At 43.7% G+C, this 15,460-nt stretch overlaps 2 protein-coding genes across 2 annotated transcripts; one reads left to right on the forward strand and one right to left on the reverse strand.

The window, feature by feature from the left end:
• Positions 1 to 2,877: 2,877 nt before the first annotated feature.
• Positions 2,878 to 5,691, forward strand: EAF01_007386 (uncharacterized protein; the record flags this gene model as incomplete). Its single annotated transcript, XM_038915641.1, has 3 exons — positions 2,878 to 3,382; positions 3,433 to 4,261; positions 5,238 to 5,691. 3 exons carry the CDS (start codon positions 2,878 to 2,880, stop codon positions 5,689 to 5,691), a joined length of 1,788 nt encoding a protein of 595 aa, XP_038769279.1.
• A 1,389-nt stretch (positions 5,692 to 7,080) lies between these two features.
• On the reverse strand, positions 7,081 to 8,984 carry EAF01_007387 (uncharacterized protein; the record flags this gene model as incomplete). The annotated part of the gene is made up of 3 exons (XM_038915642.1): positions 7,081 to 8,368; positions 8,416 to 8,437; positions 8,492 to 8,984. 3 exons carry the CDS (start codon positions 8,982 to 8,984, stop codon positions 7,081 to 7,083), a joined length of 1,803 nt encoding a protein of 600 aa, XP_038769280.1.
• Between the last annotated feature and the right edge of the window lie 6,476 nt (positions 8,985 to 15,460).

Consider the following 15,460-nt stretch of genomic DNA (forward strand, 5'->3'; position numbering starts at 1 on the left):
ACTAAAGTTAAAATCGACTAAGGAGACCTTTCAAGCTTGAAATTGTCTGATAGGCCAGATGAATCAGACTAACCACTTCAGAGTTGAATATTGCTAGTTGGAGCTGTCAAAGTGTTTCAATTGCATCATGAATTGCACCCTGAATCAATCGAGCCAGACTTTAGCTACACGTGCATCCAACTGCTTCTTTCCTTTTCCTGTGCCGAGAACCGGAACGAGAAGGAATGACAAGCCGGAGGTCATAGAATGCGGAGAGAAAACATCATTGAGAAATATTCACTAGAAATCCGGGGTTTGACAGCTCACATTTGCGAAACATAGAAAGATTCAACTAAAATTTAATACATTACACCACTTAAAGGAACACCGCTGTGAAAAATTGCTATTTGGGATTGAATGATTGCCAGAAAACTTGGAAGGCTTCCGACACATTGATCGCGGATTTGGTTGGAACAAGCCAAGCTCTGGGACCCTTTTATAACCAAATATGTTATGTATCCTTGAGGGTATCATCACTTTGAGCGTTCCTCTATAGCCTAGTGTTGGCCAAATGATCTCTCAAACAATCTTTTACAATGCGTATCTCTCTGGCTCTGAATATAACTGTGAGTTAATTCAGGTTCGTAGCCGGCACCGCGTACAGGTAGAGAATTCCGTCTTCGCCAGCCGAGCACACAATGATTCAGATTCCTATCTCGTAAGTCTACTCTTCGGCCGCGAAGTCGAAAAGAAGACTTACGAGAAAAAAAACTGTATCAATGTTTGCCGAAGAAGAAAGAGAAATCCAGAAAACGTTGGGGGAGAACTCAGTATTTATACAAAAAGCACCAGAGGCTAGTCGAAAAGTTCACCGCACTAGGAGCTACTAGGAAATCGATTTGTAACAATATTGTACAGATATACTGATTATGTCCAGAATTCTACTAACCAGGTCTGGACCACTGTAGAGCTTGGAGACTCTCCTAAAGCACTTTTGAGCACAACACAAAAGCCCCCATTGGCTCTAACGATGAGGCCAGATTAGACAATTACCTATCATAAAGAATAACCTCTATAGTGATGTAGACTGATGATTCATTTTCCGGGGTTGTCAGCATAAGGTCTGTCATCGAGTATTTCACATGTGCAACGTTAACTTCTGAGGGGCCTGAGTCAATAGGGCGGCTCATTGAACGCTTTGAAGTAGCACCATTTAACGTTCAGAAAATTCGACAAGGCTTGAGTACAAGAGAAACACCCAGGCAGACGACGGAAATACAGAAGGAAATTGCGGAATCACTCATAGTACTACTGTTCAAGCATGCAAAATCTTGAGGTACCGGAATCAGGACCAAGAGCTGTTTTGGAAGAGATACTCATGGGTGTCCATGTACAAGTGGGCAGTGAAAACTTTGAATGCTTGGCTATTGGCCGTAAATAAGTTAATGACATACCATATGTGATCATATGAGGTAGATGTTCTGTTACAACTTCGTTTCTGAAGCCTACCGAAATAATTCACGGATTGATGGATTTCATTGACTACTGTAAGCTCACAAAAGGAGGAAATTTTGGTAATGACGTCTACTGTTCTAAATCTCGAGGTTTTGCCACATGGTATACACTTAGAAGTTGCTGTAAAATACTCGATTAGAGAAGAACTAGGAGAATTGGGAGATAAGTATCAATAAGAATTAGATCTCTAACGCTAATTTCAGCTATGCATCAAGAACCATTTAATTCAATTGAAAGCAAAGTACATTTACCACAGAAAACTTGTTGGCTTGACTTCTGATAGAGATTTCATGAAGATACGGTTCGTATCTCATTGATGGAGGGTACATGAGTGCCTGAGCTGCGGCTTATATGCTGCCACTCGCACTACACGGGCATGTCCAGTGGCCGATAAGAGTGCAATACCAGCAAACTCATCTCATGTCGATATGGACAAAAAACATTATGTCATTCGTGTAATGCCGAATGTGTTATTCAACTATTTCAAATCAAATCAAAATGATGTTCAACGGAATACTTGGCAAAGACGAACGGCAATGAACGACTTGATACACGGATAAGAATTCACAACAGACGACCATGAAGACAGCATCATATTGTATTTTGAGTACGGGCTTGTTTTGAGAAGGTGACTCGGTCACTTGGACTTATTTTCGCGAGCAGGGAGAGATATGCCTTGACTGAGAGGTATATGGGTCCCTAGGACGTTCATAACGTGAATTAAAAGATAATCTCTCGTTGCAGAAGTGGTCTGATCCATATTAAATAGAAAACTTGATAACCTATGTGCTCGATTGCTAGAACAGCCCAATCATAGAACAGTCTTTCAGTTTGCAAGCCTGAATCGGACTTCACAGACAGGACACTTGCTCCGTGCATTTGACAAAAGAAGATAAAAGCATGAACATAAAAGGCAGATAAAGTCATGAAACAGCATATCAAGGCATGGCATACAACAGTATTTGAGCAGTGGATAGGAGGAGAACACTGGCGTGCTAATTTTTGCACATTCAGTTGTTCTCCCGGTCAGCCCGACGTGGTTGCTGGATTCCTTACCTATTGAAATGAGAAGGGAGAAAATGATTCAAGAGAGTGGGATTTTCAGAATCGATCGTGTCTTGTTTTTCAAGTAGAGATGTTGACATTGTTGTTGGATGGATGTGTAAATTATGGGTACGACAAAGCTTGACATCTTATTGGTTCTACACTATCCACGCCCGCATCGCCTCCTAGGAGATGCATCACTTACCTACCCACCTTAAACTTACAGCCTCATCGTCTCCCTCTCCCTCTTTGTCGCAACATAGTATCATCCTCAAACTTAACATTATGCCTAGCAATTCGCCATGATTTCGCGGTCATTCAACCGTATTCTTCTAAGCAATGGCAGGCGTACCTGTGCGCACACCCTTTCAGCCTCGCACAAAAGCGCATACGATCCCGAACACTACCATTCCCTCTACAGAAACAATAGCAACGCCGAATCCTCCATTACGATCTAATGCTCCAGCGGCTCCCTCCAACCGAAGACTTTCTACAGATGTAGATGCTATCTCCGACAGGTCTACATTGTTGTTTATACGTCGCACATTTTGCTCACATCTTAGTGAAAAGGGCCGCAGTACCCCAGCTCCAATCGATGAGATACTCCCCCCATTAACAAGCAGTAATGAGGTCGACTTGCAATTATACGCTTTGATAGCAGTTATAATAAGGGAATTTGTGCATACCTGGTATGCGAAGATTACGCCGGACCAGATGTTTGTGGAGGAGGTGGTAAAGATTATTGCACATTGTACGAGAGCTCTGGAACAAAGGCTAAGAAAGGTGGACTTGGAGAGCTTGCTGTTTGAAGAACTGCCGGACTTATTGGATACACACGTCAAAAGTATAGTCACTTACGAGGTACATCAAGCGACAATGCTAATTGATGAAAAGTATATAGAACATCGCACTACCCTCTACACCCAGAACCAATTTCGGTGAACCCGCGACAAGTATATCATTCGCTCTGGCCTTTTGCGCCATTGTCTCCTGTTCCACTTGATGGAGATCCCGATACGATCAAGAGCCAGTCGAATAATGAAGCTGCATATAGACAGTTGATTGTCAACGGCGTTTTGGCCGTTCTACTGCCCACGGAAGATCTCGAGAATGATTGCTTGACATCTCTGGTTGGTCAGATTCTCTCAGAAATGATACTAGGGAATGGTATTGGAGGTAAAGCTTGCGAACCATGGCTATTATGGGAGGGTATAATGAAAGTTGCAGAAGTCATACAAGCTCGACTACCGAAAGCTAAAGCCCAGGTTCGAATCGACAGGTCAAATTCCGAAATTACCAGACCGAACTTATTGGACCTCAAAGCTGGCAATACGAAAATATCGAATTTTGGTAAATCGGTGCAGAAATATTTTTGGCTGATTCTTCAATATTTGTTCCTGGCGTTCGCCGCGGTCCGGGTTATATTCATTGCGATTGCTACCTCATCTTCATTGCCGTCTCGTATTCCTCCCACGAGGAAACCTACTAGCTTTACGTTGCCGATTGATGACTCGGAACTACCGATGAACTCGGAAGCGTCACCTTGGGCTCGAGCTCAACCACTCAAGCGCCCTATTCTCAGAATGAAGCTATGGTCATGCGTTTCTACTTTGCTAGATATGGATGCTCGCATGCCATGGCTGACCGCCACATTATCTCTTCTTCAATGGGGTGCAATTACCGGCCCTGGAAGAATTGGAGATACAGACGGCATGATTGACAAGTACGTTATGATTGATCATTTTTCATTTCTTTCCGAATTCCAGAATCCATTTCCGGCGTCTGTCGGACCATCTATACATCACACCGCATGAAGTTTTGGTCACTTGACCAAAAACGTTCCAGTTAGCTTGCAGAAACGAAGTCGTTTAATAATGGCCGTTCAGCATCAGGGATATAGTTCCCGTTATCGGCATGCATGACAAGGGGCTGCAGAATGCCGAATGAAGAGTCTCTTCAGATGCCTAGCCATAAGCCACTAAAATGCAATGTAACATTGCCATGATGGGTTTGATAACTTACTCGAGAAATGGTGTACTCACTGGCATCATGCGGCTATACATTTAAATCCAACTATCATTCGAATCTAGAGATTTTGCATTCAACCATTGCTTCCCCTTGCCCGCATTGGATCATTCTTTTTATCCCTGCTATTACCTTTCGTGCAGTGGGTGCTTCAAAATCTGGGGCGTAAATGAGTCGTGCCTTACGATAACCTTCCCTAAGCGCCCGGCTCAATGGGAAGATAGAAATCTTACTATGCCTCGCATTATTGCTGCGCAGAATTCGTTCCCCACATAAAGCATCTTCCAGACCAGTCAATTGCCGCTTCCTTCTTTTGCAAAACTTGGAAGATCTACAATTTTTACGGTTTCTCCGCTGCTTGGCCCCCATCTGCATCATGGCCCGAGGCGAGCAAAACATCCGATGACTTCGCCGCGAGCGTTTGAACCCCTTGTTCAGAAGGTCTAGCTGTCAGAAAAACCTCATTGATGTTACACATTCCTTGACATCTTATCTGAAATGATGCATCGAATGCTATTCTTTCCTGCAATCTATTATCATTTTTAATCACCCATCCATTCATCCCACCAAGTCTCCTTTTTTTCATACACAACACCAAAATAATTACCTACAGGCCGGCCCACATCATCCTATGTCTCAGCAAATGTAAAAGCACAAGCTAACAAGCATGGCAGACTCCTCTCCCACCAAATTCACACCCTCATTCTAGACCCCACTCTGCTACCACCCATCCTCCGCACCCTTCGCCAAACACTCTTCCCCAATAATACGCTCGCACCAGCGAGAATACCTCCTACACCCACTGAAACGATCGAAATACGACGAAGGTGTGCAGAGGCTATATTGGGTTTCATACCAATAGCTGTGAGAGATATTTACTTCGGTCGCACTTCGTTATACACTTCGGGAAGTAGCACCGATACTACTAAAAGTGATCTCGAAGCGAAAACCGCACTGTCAAAAGAAGAGAGACATATTCGGGAAGTAGAAGATGTGTTGAATGTTTTTGGTGATGTGTATTGTAATAAACATTTACTATATGGAGTTGTGGAGATGATTATCATGAGAATCATACCGGAGCTGGGGGAGAAAGGAGTGCAGGAGTTATTGGATGAGAGGTTGAATTAAGTTTTTCATATTTTTGAGCTGTTGGCTTGCGTGCGTTGCGTTGAAAGTTTAGATACCCATCATGCCATTTTACATTAAAAATTATACTAAATTATTTGAGTCATGCACCATACACATCCAACTCACAGCCTGCGTATTGAAAATTTCCACAAAATCAGTATGTATTTGCAGCTTGAAAAGTCCATCATTGTAGCAGATTAACCACCCATTTCATTCCACATGTACATTTTTGATCTGTCTGATGCTAGCTCGAAAATGTAAACAAGAAATTCTCGGCCTCCCTTATCCTCGGAGAACAATTCGTTCGTCCATCCATCTGCCCATCCATGCACATATATCTCATTAGATCAACGAGTCTCATCCCATCCATCCCAATCTGTCTTCTTAAGCGCTTATCCTATTCCACCTACGGAAGAACTTCACTACAAGTCCAAACTTCACACACGCACTATACAATAAACGAACGAACGAACGATTCCAACAAGCAGAAGAAGAAGAAAAATGAATCCCTAAGTACAAAAAATACACCAAAGAGCGAGGAATGGTGAAGGAATAGACTAGCAAAAGATAGATAGGTAGGTAGGTATGTATGTAACAAAACAAGCCGAGCATGCCATTCATTCCACAATTTCGCACGAGAGAATTCCAACAAACAAACAATCATGTTCAGGAATTCGAACTCTGCACCTCGGATCGACATCGAAGACGCGAAAGATGTCTTGGTATCCCAACACGAATTCCCCAATGCGTACGTACACGTACACGAGTACGAGTAAAATAAAAGAGAAAAGATACGCGAAAAAAGTAATACAAAAATCCAGCCGAAAGTGTGTGTGGAAAGAGAAAAGAAAAGAAAACGTGCTGTTGGGGTATGATGAGCAAAAAGCCAAAATCTCTTCAGGGGCATGAGCGCGCATATATAACCAAAAACCCCGTGGGAAAGAAAGTCCAAAAGAGGATATGTAAAGAATTAAACGCGCGAGAGAGCAAGTAGATTAGTACTGAGCTGAAGATTTCGCGTGAGTGTGGAAGATGTAAAGGAGAAAATCTTGGAGACCGAGTGAGCTTGGTTGGGTATATAAATTTCTTCCGAGGATAGTCCCTCATTTTTTTCTTTTTGAATTCCTTCCAAAATCCCCGATTTTTGGCCATGTTAGAGGATATTATACACCTTCATTTTGACTGATCGCGGGGATCAGAAAAGAAGAGGGCGATGCAAGACCGCTACTGACAGCAGGAAAAAGACAAAGATGGGAGAGCTCATATACAAATTGAGAGATGTGAAGAAAATAACGCCGGGGAATGTCGAATTTGGAACCGTGTGTTGAAAATGCCATGATGTACAGATTGAAAGCGTATATATAAAAGAGATATGAAACTCATTATTTGTTAACAGGCCGTGGACTGTTCCATCTTCATATTTTGTGGCTGACTCTCGCAGTCGTCCTGTTCCGAAATCCGATGCAAACCACCCGGTAAAGGTCCTGGATTCTGCTGTTGAATTCGCAACTTTTCGGTCAATTTAAGAACCGTCAGATACTCGTTTTGATCCACCAATCCAGTCGGAGCTTGCTGGAAAAAATTCAGTAAAGTATCAAGCGCCCGGCGTGCATCATCCTGGGTAGGGGAATTTGGCGTTGAAAGATGTGGAGGTGATTGCAATCCGCTAATTGGAGTAAGTGATGCCGGTGGGGGAGCCAAAGAGCTATGGCTGCTGCTATGATGTAAAGACCGTGGCGAGATTGCGGAGTCCAATCCAAATGGAGGGCCTAATTCATGTACCGGCGATTCGACGGCTGATGAAGGGGCTGTGTCCGGTAAATTATACTTTGGCGTCATAGGATCATTACCTTGCGAGGCAATGAACGAAGGATCAATGGCTAAAGTGGGGAAGGTCTGGCTTCTGGGACGTTGAAAGTTGCTAGCAGGATTATTTGGATCCATCCCATGGTTGATATTGTCTTCAGTGTTAGAATTTCCATTTCCATTTGTCGAATGCTGTGTTACCCGAGATTGCTGGGATGGCATCCAAGATCCGGTACTTCCCTCAGGAGAAAATGCAAATGGGGTTGTGGGACTAGTTGGCCCCCCTGAAAATGACGATGGATTATTGTCGGTAAAAGCACTAGACAATGAAGCCGTACTGTGAGAATTTGAGTGTTGTTTGTAGCTTGCTGTTTGTGTGAAATCGAAATAGCTGTTCAAACTATCATGCATATGATGAGATCTGAGATCCTCACTACTCTTCGCGGATGCTAATAGCAAGGGAGACTGTAATGGCGAAGCGGGTGAGACACCATTAGATGTTCGTGATCCGGAACTTCTGCTCGAATCGATGTTGATTGCCATACGTTCGGAGAGACTACCAATGTCGGCTGCGGATGCTCTTCGTCTGAGATGACTGATTCCATTCTTTTGCTTGAACTTTTCTAGCCAACTCGTGCTATTTGTCTTGAGGTGACTCTCGTTATTGCCAACTGTGGTGGCAAAAAATCTAGCCTTCTCCTTAATCGCAGCATCGGTAAGAGGAATTCCCTGCTTTTGAGTATTTCGCACCCAATTCGATAGGGCTCTCTCGATATCAGGGAACTTTCCTTTAGCTCGTTTGACTGGAGACAAGCTTCGGTCTTCAGGGAAAAGATATTTTTCCCTTTGGCGTAAAACTTTGGAGACAGTACTGCATTCTTTTTTAGTTAAGATCAAAACCAAAATGTCAAATCATACCTTCGTTCAACACCAAACATGGCTAAGAGAAAAATATTAGCAACAAAATCATTAAAAGAGTCTTGTCATGTCATACCTCCAATTTCAGTCTGCTTGACAGTAGGATTGTCCTCATGATATTGACACATCCGTCTTCGATCACTATCAGTGAGCGTCTTCCTTGGAGTCGGAGTAGCATGGATAGTTGGTAGTTTTGGAGGTGGTTTCCCAGAGTTCGCAGGAGGAATCGCAACAGGTGGTGCTTGAGAGTTTGCAGGATTTGTCAACATGCTCGGCCACGTGGGATGGTTTGGCATGATGAGAGGAAGCAGTTGCTGGTGATGTGTAGGATATGTCGGCGGTGGCGGGGCCATTCTTGGATTTGGATACTGAGGCTCAGTGGGCATTGGATGATGCTGGTTCATGTATTCATATTGAATCCTATTTTCAAATATTGGTGATTGATGCAGTGAAGGGTTGTAGTTGTTGCCCATATCCTGCCATTGACCTTCACCGCCGTATCCATTTTCTTGTGGATTGTGGTGTTGCTCATGGTCCATACCAATATGGGCCATCATAGATTCGTGCATCCTTTGATCTATGGTCTCTGAACGAATGATTTCCCAGGTGTTTCCTTAAACTCCAGAAATCCGAGGCAATTGAAGTTGTTTAATGGTACAGGACCTTGCGTAAGGTATAAATGTTGAAAGCCTCAAGAGCGGGATACTGCATGCATGATAAGCAAAGCGAAGTGTGGTTCCTGGCAGCGTCAAATATATAAACCCTGCGGAATCTGCAGGAGTGACGGATTGAGTCTGACTGATTTATTTCAGGTGATGTGAAGCTTCGAAAGGGAGAATATTTTGCAATTTGCTTGAACTAATGCTAGACGCGCGCAGTTCAAGGAAACATGCACTTCTAAGTGTGGTGGTGGTGGTGGTAATGGTCGATTTTGGGGATGGCAGTGGTGGTCTGCGGTAGATGGGGTAGAAGACGGATGAACAATTATTATTATTATGCGACCAGCGAGGGTAAGGTTAGGAATAAATGCTGGAAAAAAAAGATGCTAGAAAATGCTCGCTGCGATGCCGAAGAGGGGAGGAAACGAGGCGTATGCGAAAAGCTGCAATGGATATTATGCTGGGGAAGGCGCGCAACCACAAAAGATGTATGTATGTGTATGTACGGAGTATGTATGATGTATGTAGGTATGATGGATGGATGGGACGTTATAGACTATAGTATGTGAGTAGGAGGCAAACCTAGACTTTTTGGAGTTTGTGGTAGCAAGTAAGTGGTCGCTTCATGGAAATTTTGCAAGGTAAAGGTTCCGCAACAGCAGGAAGAGGGAGTACTTGGGAACTGAATATATTAATGGTGGGGACCAATTGGACTAAGGAGAATAGATGCTAGGTTTGCTTTCTTTACTACCATACTAGGTTAAAGACTACTTCGAATAACTTTCTCAAGCATGGGAGTGTGGAAAGCAATGGCAAGGAATCAATCGTGGAGCAACGACGAATGGGCGAGCTTGGAGAATGGGATTAGCAAGGGTCGAAAAGAAAAGAGAGGACGAGAGAACGAATCGAAAGGGGGATGGATGGACGGACGTTGGTGTAGACATTCAGAAGAACCGCAGGCAGACAGCAAGACGGACCAGATAACTCCAAGAAAAAAGGAAAAGCAATTCGGTTGGAAATATACAAAAGAAGTCATTTGCAAGGATTTGGATTGATCTTTGATTTTGGTAGGGTTTAATATGGTTTAATATGGTTTAGTAAGGTTCAGGTACAGGGAAAGTACGAAGTAAGACTTGAAGACTTAGCTGATTTGTTGCTTTGACCAAATGATTGCTTGGGAGAAAAGTTGCACCAGATGAGAAGCGGATCTAATCATCTCATCATCTGTGTACACATCTGTTCAAAAGAGTCCACGGGTAGCTCAGGTAATGAATGCAATAATGGCTGATGGTATAAGAAGAGCTAGCTGAAGGAATCGCCGAACATCTAAACAGATCTATCAAGAATCTCAACGTCTTCAAACGGAAGATTCGGGGACCTCAGGAAGCAGGGCTCAATGTGAAGAGTGGAGAGGACAAGTATCTAATTTCGATCAGATTGACCTTTTTGAAGCTTTGTTCAGTAAAAATACATCGTCGTGTCAAGGTCCACTCTCATCCGGTTTCTCCCAAAGATTGAGAAGTTGAGGCTTTTCCAGGTTTTGGTAGGGTATATCCAGAAGATTATCGTCCAAATAGGTTAAATGTCAAATCGCATCTCATTTCAGCTGAGCCGGATGGGGAATGGACTAAACTACTCAAGGTCTAAAGTTTGACTGGATATCGTAGATGATGACCAGGATATTGAGCTATCGACGAATGAGACGTTTAGATGAAGCTGCTAGATGTTTGAATTTGCTTCTAAGTTCTAACCTCTGGTCTGATAACCAAGTTAATCAAACGGTACGCCCCGGAAGTAAAAAAATGAGGTAAATCCGTCAAATGATCTTAGTACTGGGGATTGCTGATTAGCTCGAGTTAGTTGCCGCAGTAAGGACAATTAAATCATTCATTATCATATCACATTATATCATATTATATCGTATTATATCATATCGTTTCAAAATACTACCTCTTGCTCAGATTCAGTTAACAATGATTGATTTTCCTTTCGGTTGAGTCTCTTGGTTCGGTTCGGATAAGCGTTACAATATTGACAACAAGAACAATAATCTCAAAAGCCCCTTCATTGTCTCGTCTCGCCAAAAGTTTGTCTTTTCTGCATTTTGATAACGAATTTTGATGGTGCAACAGGTACACCGGACGTACGATGTACAAGGATTTCGGAAAAAACCAGCCAGCAATCAGAGCTTATTCAAGTTCGGAGCAACGTCCACCTATTCCCTAAAGAAGTAACAAACTGATTCCTTCTATGCCCAAAAATTGTCATGTATCATATTAGCCAAAATTCGAAACCTAGTCAAGCCACCCTGATGAGACGAACCGTACATGGCATCCGAACGTTTCGTTGCCGTAAGTTACCATGGTGTAGAAGCTACAACCAACCCTCGTGGTGGAAAAGAGGATCGTTGCAGAAATGTACCTTACTTACCGTACGCAAAGTTAGTAAACTCTATGTTTACTCTGGTCTCAAGTTTTGGACCCCAATCGAGATAGTGCATGGCATTGACTTCGTCGTTTCGCATTGCTCCCTCTCGACAAGACAACTTCGCCTCATTTCTTGATCTTGGGGGCCATGGAAGTAGGTACCATTCATCCTTCGTCCCAAGTTTCCAACTGTTGGTATCTAAGTACTATATTTGTATGGTTGGGAGCTACAGATATCTGCTGCAACCACCAGCAACCTCCTGCACTTCAGCATAATGGCAAGGCTTCATTCAGTCGGCTTTAGTTCAGGGCGCTCGTAGGTGCAACCCAATTCATGTACTGCATTTGCAGCGTGCATTGCCCCTGAGTAACCCACCTCACATCACGGATACATGTGACAGGATACAGCCATGGCCATAACCGTCTTCTGTCATCTCACCCCATGATTTCCATGCCATCTTGCCTCGCTTCTGCTCTGATCGCGAAGTCCGAAATCGTGTCAAATTCCCAAATTCGATGTCCTAGCTAGAATCGCTTCGGCTGCATCGGTACGTACCGACCAGGGGGGGTTTATGTTTGGAAATCTTAATACTCCACTGTGTCTCCGTCCCCTTGATTCCGTACTCCGCCATGGCATGGCATTACATCTCGCGAAGTTCTCTTTTGAGCAGATGGGATTGGTAATTGTCGAAAGTGTTTAGGCACGCATGTGCCGCTTCTCCTCTTTCCCGTTCCGCTCCCCGCCCAAAGCATGAATGGCTAGCTACCTAGGTATTAACCATCCATCACTGACAACCGCACAAACACCATTCCAATCCATCCATCCATCCTCCCGTCTTCATTATCCATATCAAACCGTGCCATCAACCTAACCGAAAGCCCCGAATGTGGAGGAACCTCGCATCTGAAGTTGGGCTCCCCATCTTTGTGCATCATCCACGTTCTTGATCATTGGTCTAATTGTTGTACCCTTTCGTGTCAAAAACTCCGGGTGAAATCCTAATGGCCCACTATTCATTCAAATCTATTTGCAATTATTCCTTGCAACTTCAATTTATTTTCATAATTCTTTCCGATTTCGTTTTATTTTGTTTAATTGTATTTTATCATATGTATTTACTTATTGATTAAATTCTTCAGCGACGATCTCTAAGGGAGCCTTACTTTACGTTTCATCAAGGGAGAGCAGCTTGGATAAGCGGTCGTGGGGCACTGCTCGCTATCACTTACAAATGTACGAAGTACACTCTCAACTTTTTGATTCATCCAAGTTACAGAAAAACAGCAGTACATCCGTGGCGCATTCACCATATGAAACAGACTCTTACACATCGACGAAGGGGAGAGGGGGGTTTAAGCAAAAGCAAAAATAAACGCGACCACGTCCCCCTTTTCCAACCTACGTCTTGGCTGCAACATACACAACTCTCTGCTCAACAGCGGTGAAGGAAACCTAGAAACACCATCCAAACTTCAACCTCGGGACTTTTGTAGATCCTCTATCACGAGGTGACAACCTTCATTTCAAAATCATCCTCAGCTTCTTCCCTGTCTCTGCTTAGACCTCTTTGCTAGCTTACAGCGGTAAAACATACATCATGATACATGCTCAAAGACATCCTCTCTACGTAGGTAGATACCTGGTAGCTAAAGCTAAAACTCCATCCGCGTTTTTTTCTCGTCGGCGGCAATTGAGACAATCTTATCGACATCGCGGGGAAATGATCCTCATCTGCTCTACTCATCCTTTAGCATCTAGACTGACCTGACTGGCTCCATGAACATCGACATCAAGGTTTGGGGAAAAATCATATTACAAACTTTCCCATTCAAAATAGACATCCATTTTCATTTCAATAAACCTCCTCATGAACTCCTATCTGAACTCTTCTCCTCTCAATAGATACCTAACCTACCGTAAACCCAATCTTCAATCCCATCCATCTCATCTCATCTCATCTCAACTCACGCGATTATCCCCTCCGAAAAAATCCCAAGCCTGCGTCGATCATCGAATTCGTCCCAATTCATCCATTTCACATCCATTAAATCCCATCCATCCATCCATCTATCCATTCACCAATCCAACCAATCACCCTCTCCACGCAAGCCTAATCCCCCAAACGAGCCAAAGTTCCCACAGCGGAGTCCATCGACCGCTTAAAAGGCCTCTGTAGCCGCCGAGGAAACATCGCCATCATGTACGAAAGCGATCACCCTTACGGAAAACGGTTACCCGAAGCGCCGAATTTTCAGGAACGAACGCGCTGGATCGACCAGGTGTCAGGAGTCAGGTACGGACGGGTCATGATGGAGAACCGGGTATCATCGCTAGGCTGAGTTGAGAATGCGAATTTCATGATTCATGACGTTGATGATGATGATGATGATTATGTGTGGGATAGATGAATGGATAGATAGATAGATAGATAGAGAAAGAAAGAAAGAAGCAAAGAAAAAGGAAAGATGTCTGTTGCAGCCATGATTATAGATAGGTAGGTAGGTACCTAGCTAAGTTTCGATGGGATATACTCCGTAATGCGATATGACATGATGTTGCACGAACCAATGCGGATTTCTGTTACGGTCCGTCCGGTTTCTGTCTATCTACAATATCTACGATATCTATCTACCCGGCGATCCAAGATTGGCAATCTAGATCCATCGGATCGGGGAGATGAAGTTTGAAAGAAAATAACAACGAGATAGACGCTTTGCTAACTCTGAGCGAGGAGAAATTTATCATTTTTCTGCATCTATAGAGATATACCCCGGACTCAATACTCAATACTCATTAGAACTACTTACCACATAGCATACGGCATCAAAACTCCATCCATTTATCTCTCCATGTATCTCTCACCCCGTGACTCAAATTCTAATTAGTAATATGCATCATACAACACCTACAGTCCCTAGCATTCCCAATTTCAGGCACTCACGATATTCCTCCCCGCGGAATATGCCACACCATGTCGGCCAAATCCCAATCCCAATCCCAATCCCATACTCACAACAACCACCTCCTCACCTTAACGCCGACACCCATGAATCAAGTAGGCATCTCATCCATCTCCAACTCCATCACTCCATCACTCTCCCATGCCATCGGGCAACTGATAATGTAGCATTCCATTTCATTCCAACCCCCAACCCCCAACCCCCAATGTCCTGTATCGTACATACTATACCATACCATCACTGATGCCTCGTCCTCAATTCCCCTCACCTAGTTAAGGACTTCATCCAAACAAACAACCACTTACCACACCCCATCCTCAACCATTCATCCACCCATCCAAACATTCAAATCTCTCATCCCAATCAAGCAAAACCCGAGCATTCAAATACAAGTCTCATCATCTGATCCAAGCGTCCCATGCAATACGCATAAACTGGACCAGGCCCATGGAATCCCGAGATATCATTCATCACACCTTCGAAGCGCCTACCTGAAGATCGTTGATTGATTGACTCATCCACCCATCCATTCAAAAGTTTCGCCACTATTAAACTTGACAAATGGATCCCACGAGCAAAGCCTTGTATCACATGTACACAAGCCAATATAAAATAATAACTATCTGTATTCAGGACCCTGTCCTGTCAATTCAAGTATGTTGAGGGGTAAACAATCTCTTTTGGATATTCATCTACGTCTTCCTCATATCGACCTTCGTAGCCTTCTCATACCAAGATGAGCAGGGGCGCCAATCCGTGACTACGAATCTACGGGCAACTGCTAGTACTGTAGCTAGCAACCGCCTCTTATTTCTTCCAGAGTCCAGTAACCCAAATGCCCGCAAGTGTCTGTACCTTAATATGACGCCATTGACTCCCGACGAGCATTGCCATTGAGACCATATCAGCCCATCCCCTCCTCTGTCTTCCGAAATCCTTCGCTTCTTCAACGTCCATCGTCCTTCTCCGCGCCGTTCGTACCACCGGAAGATCCTTGGT

Source organism: Botrytis porri, assembly GCF_014898465.1.
Source record: "Botrytis porri strain MUCL 3234 chromosome Unknown BPOR_009, whole genome shotgun sequence".
In the NCBI taxonomy this organism is placed as follows: Eukaryota; Fungi; Ascomycota; class Leotiomycetes; order Helotiales; family Sclerotiniaceae; genus Botrytis; species Botrytis porri.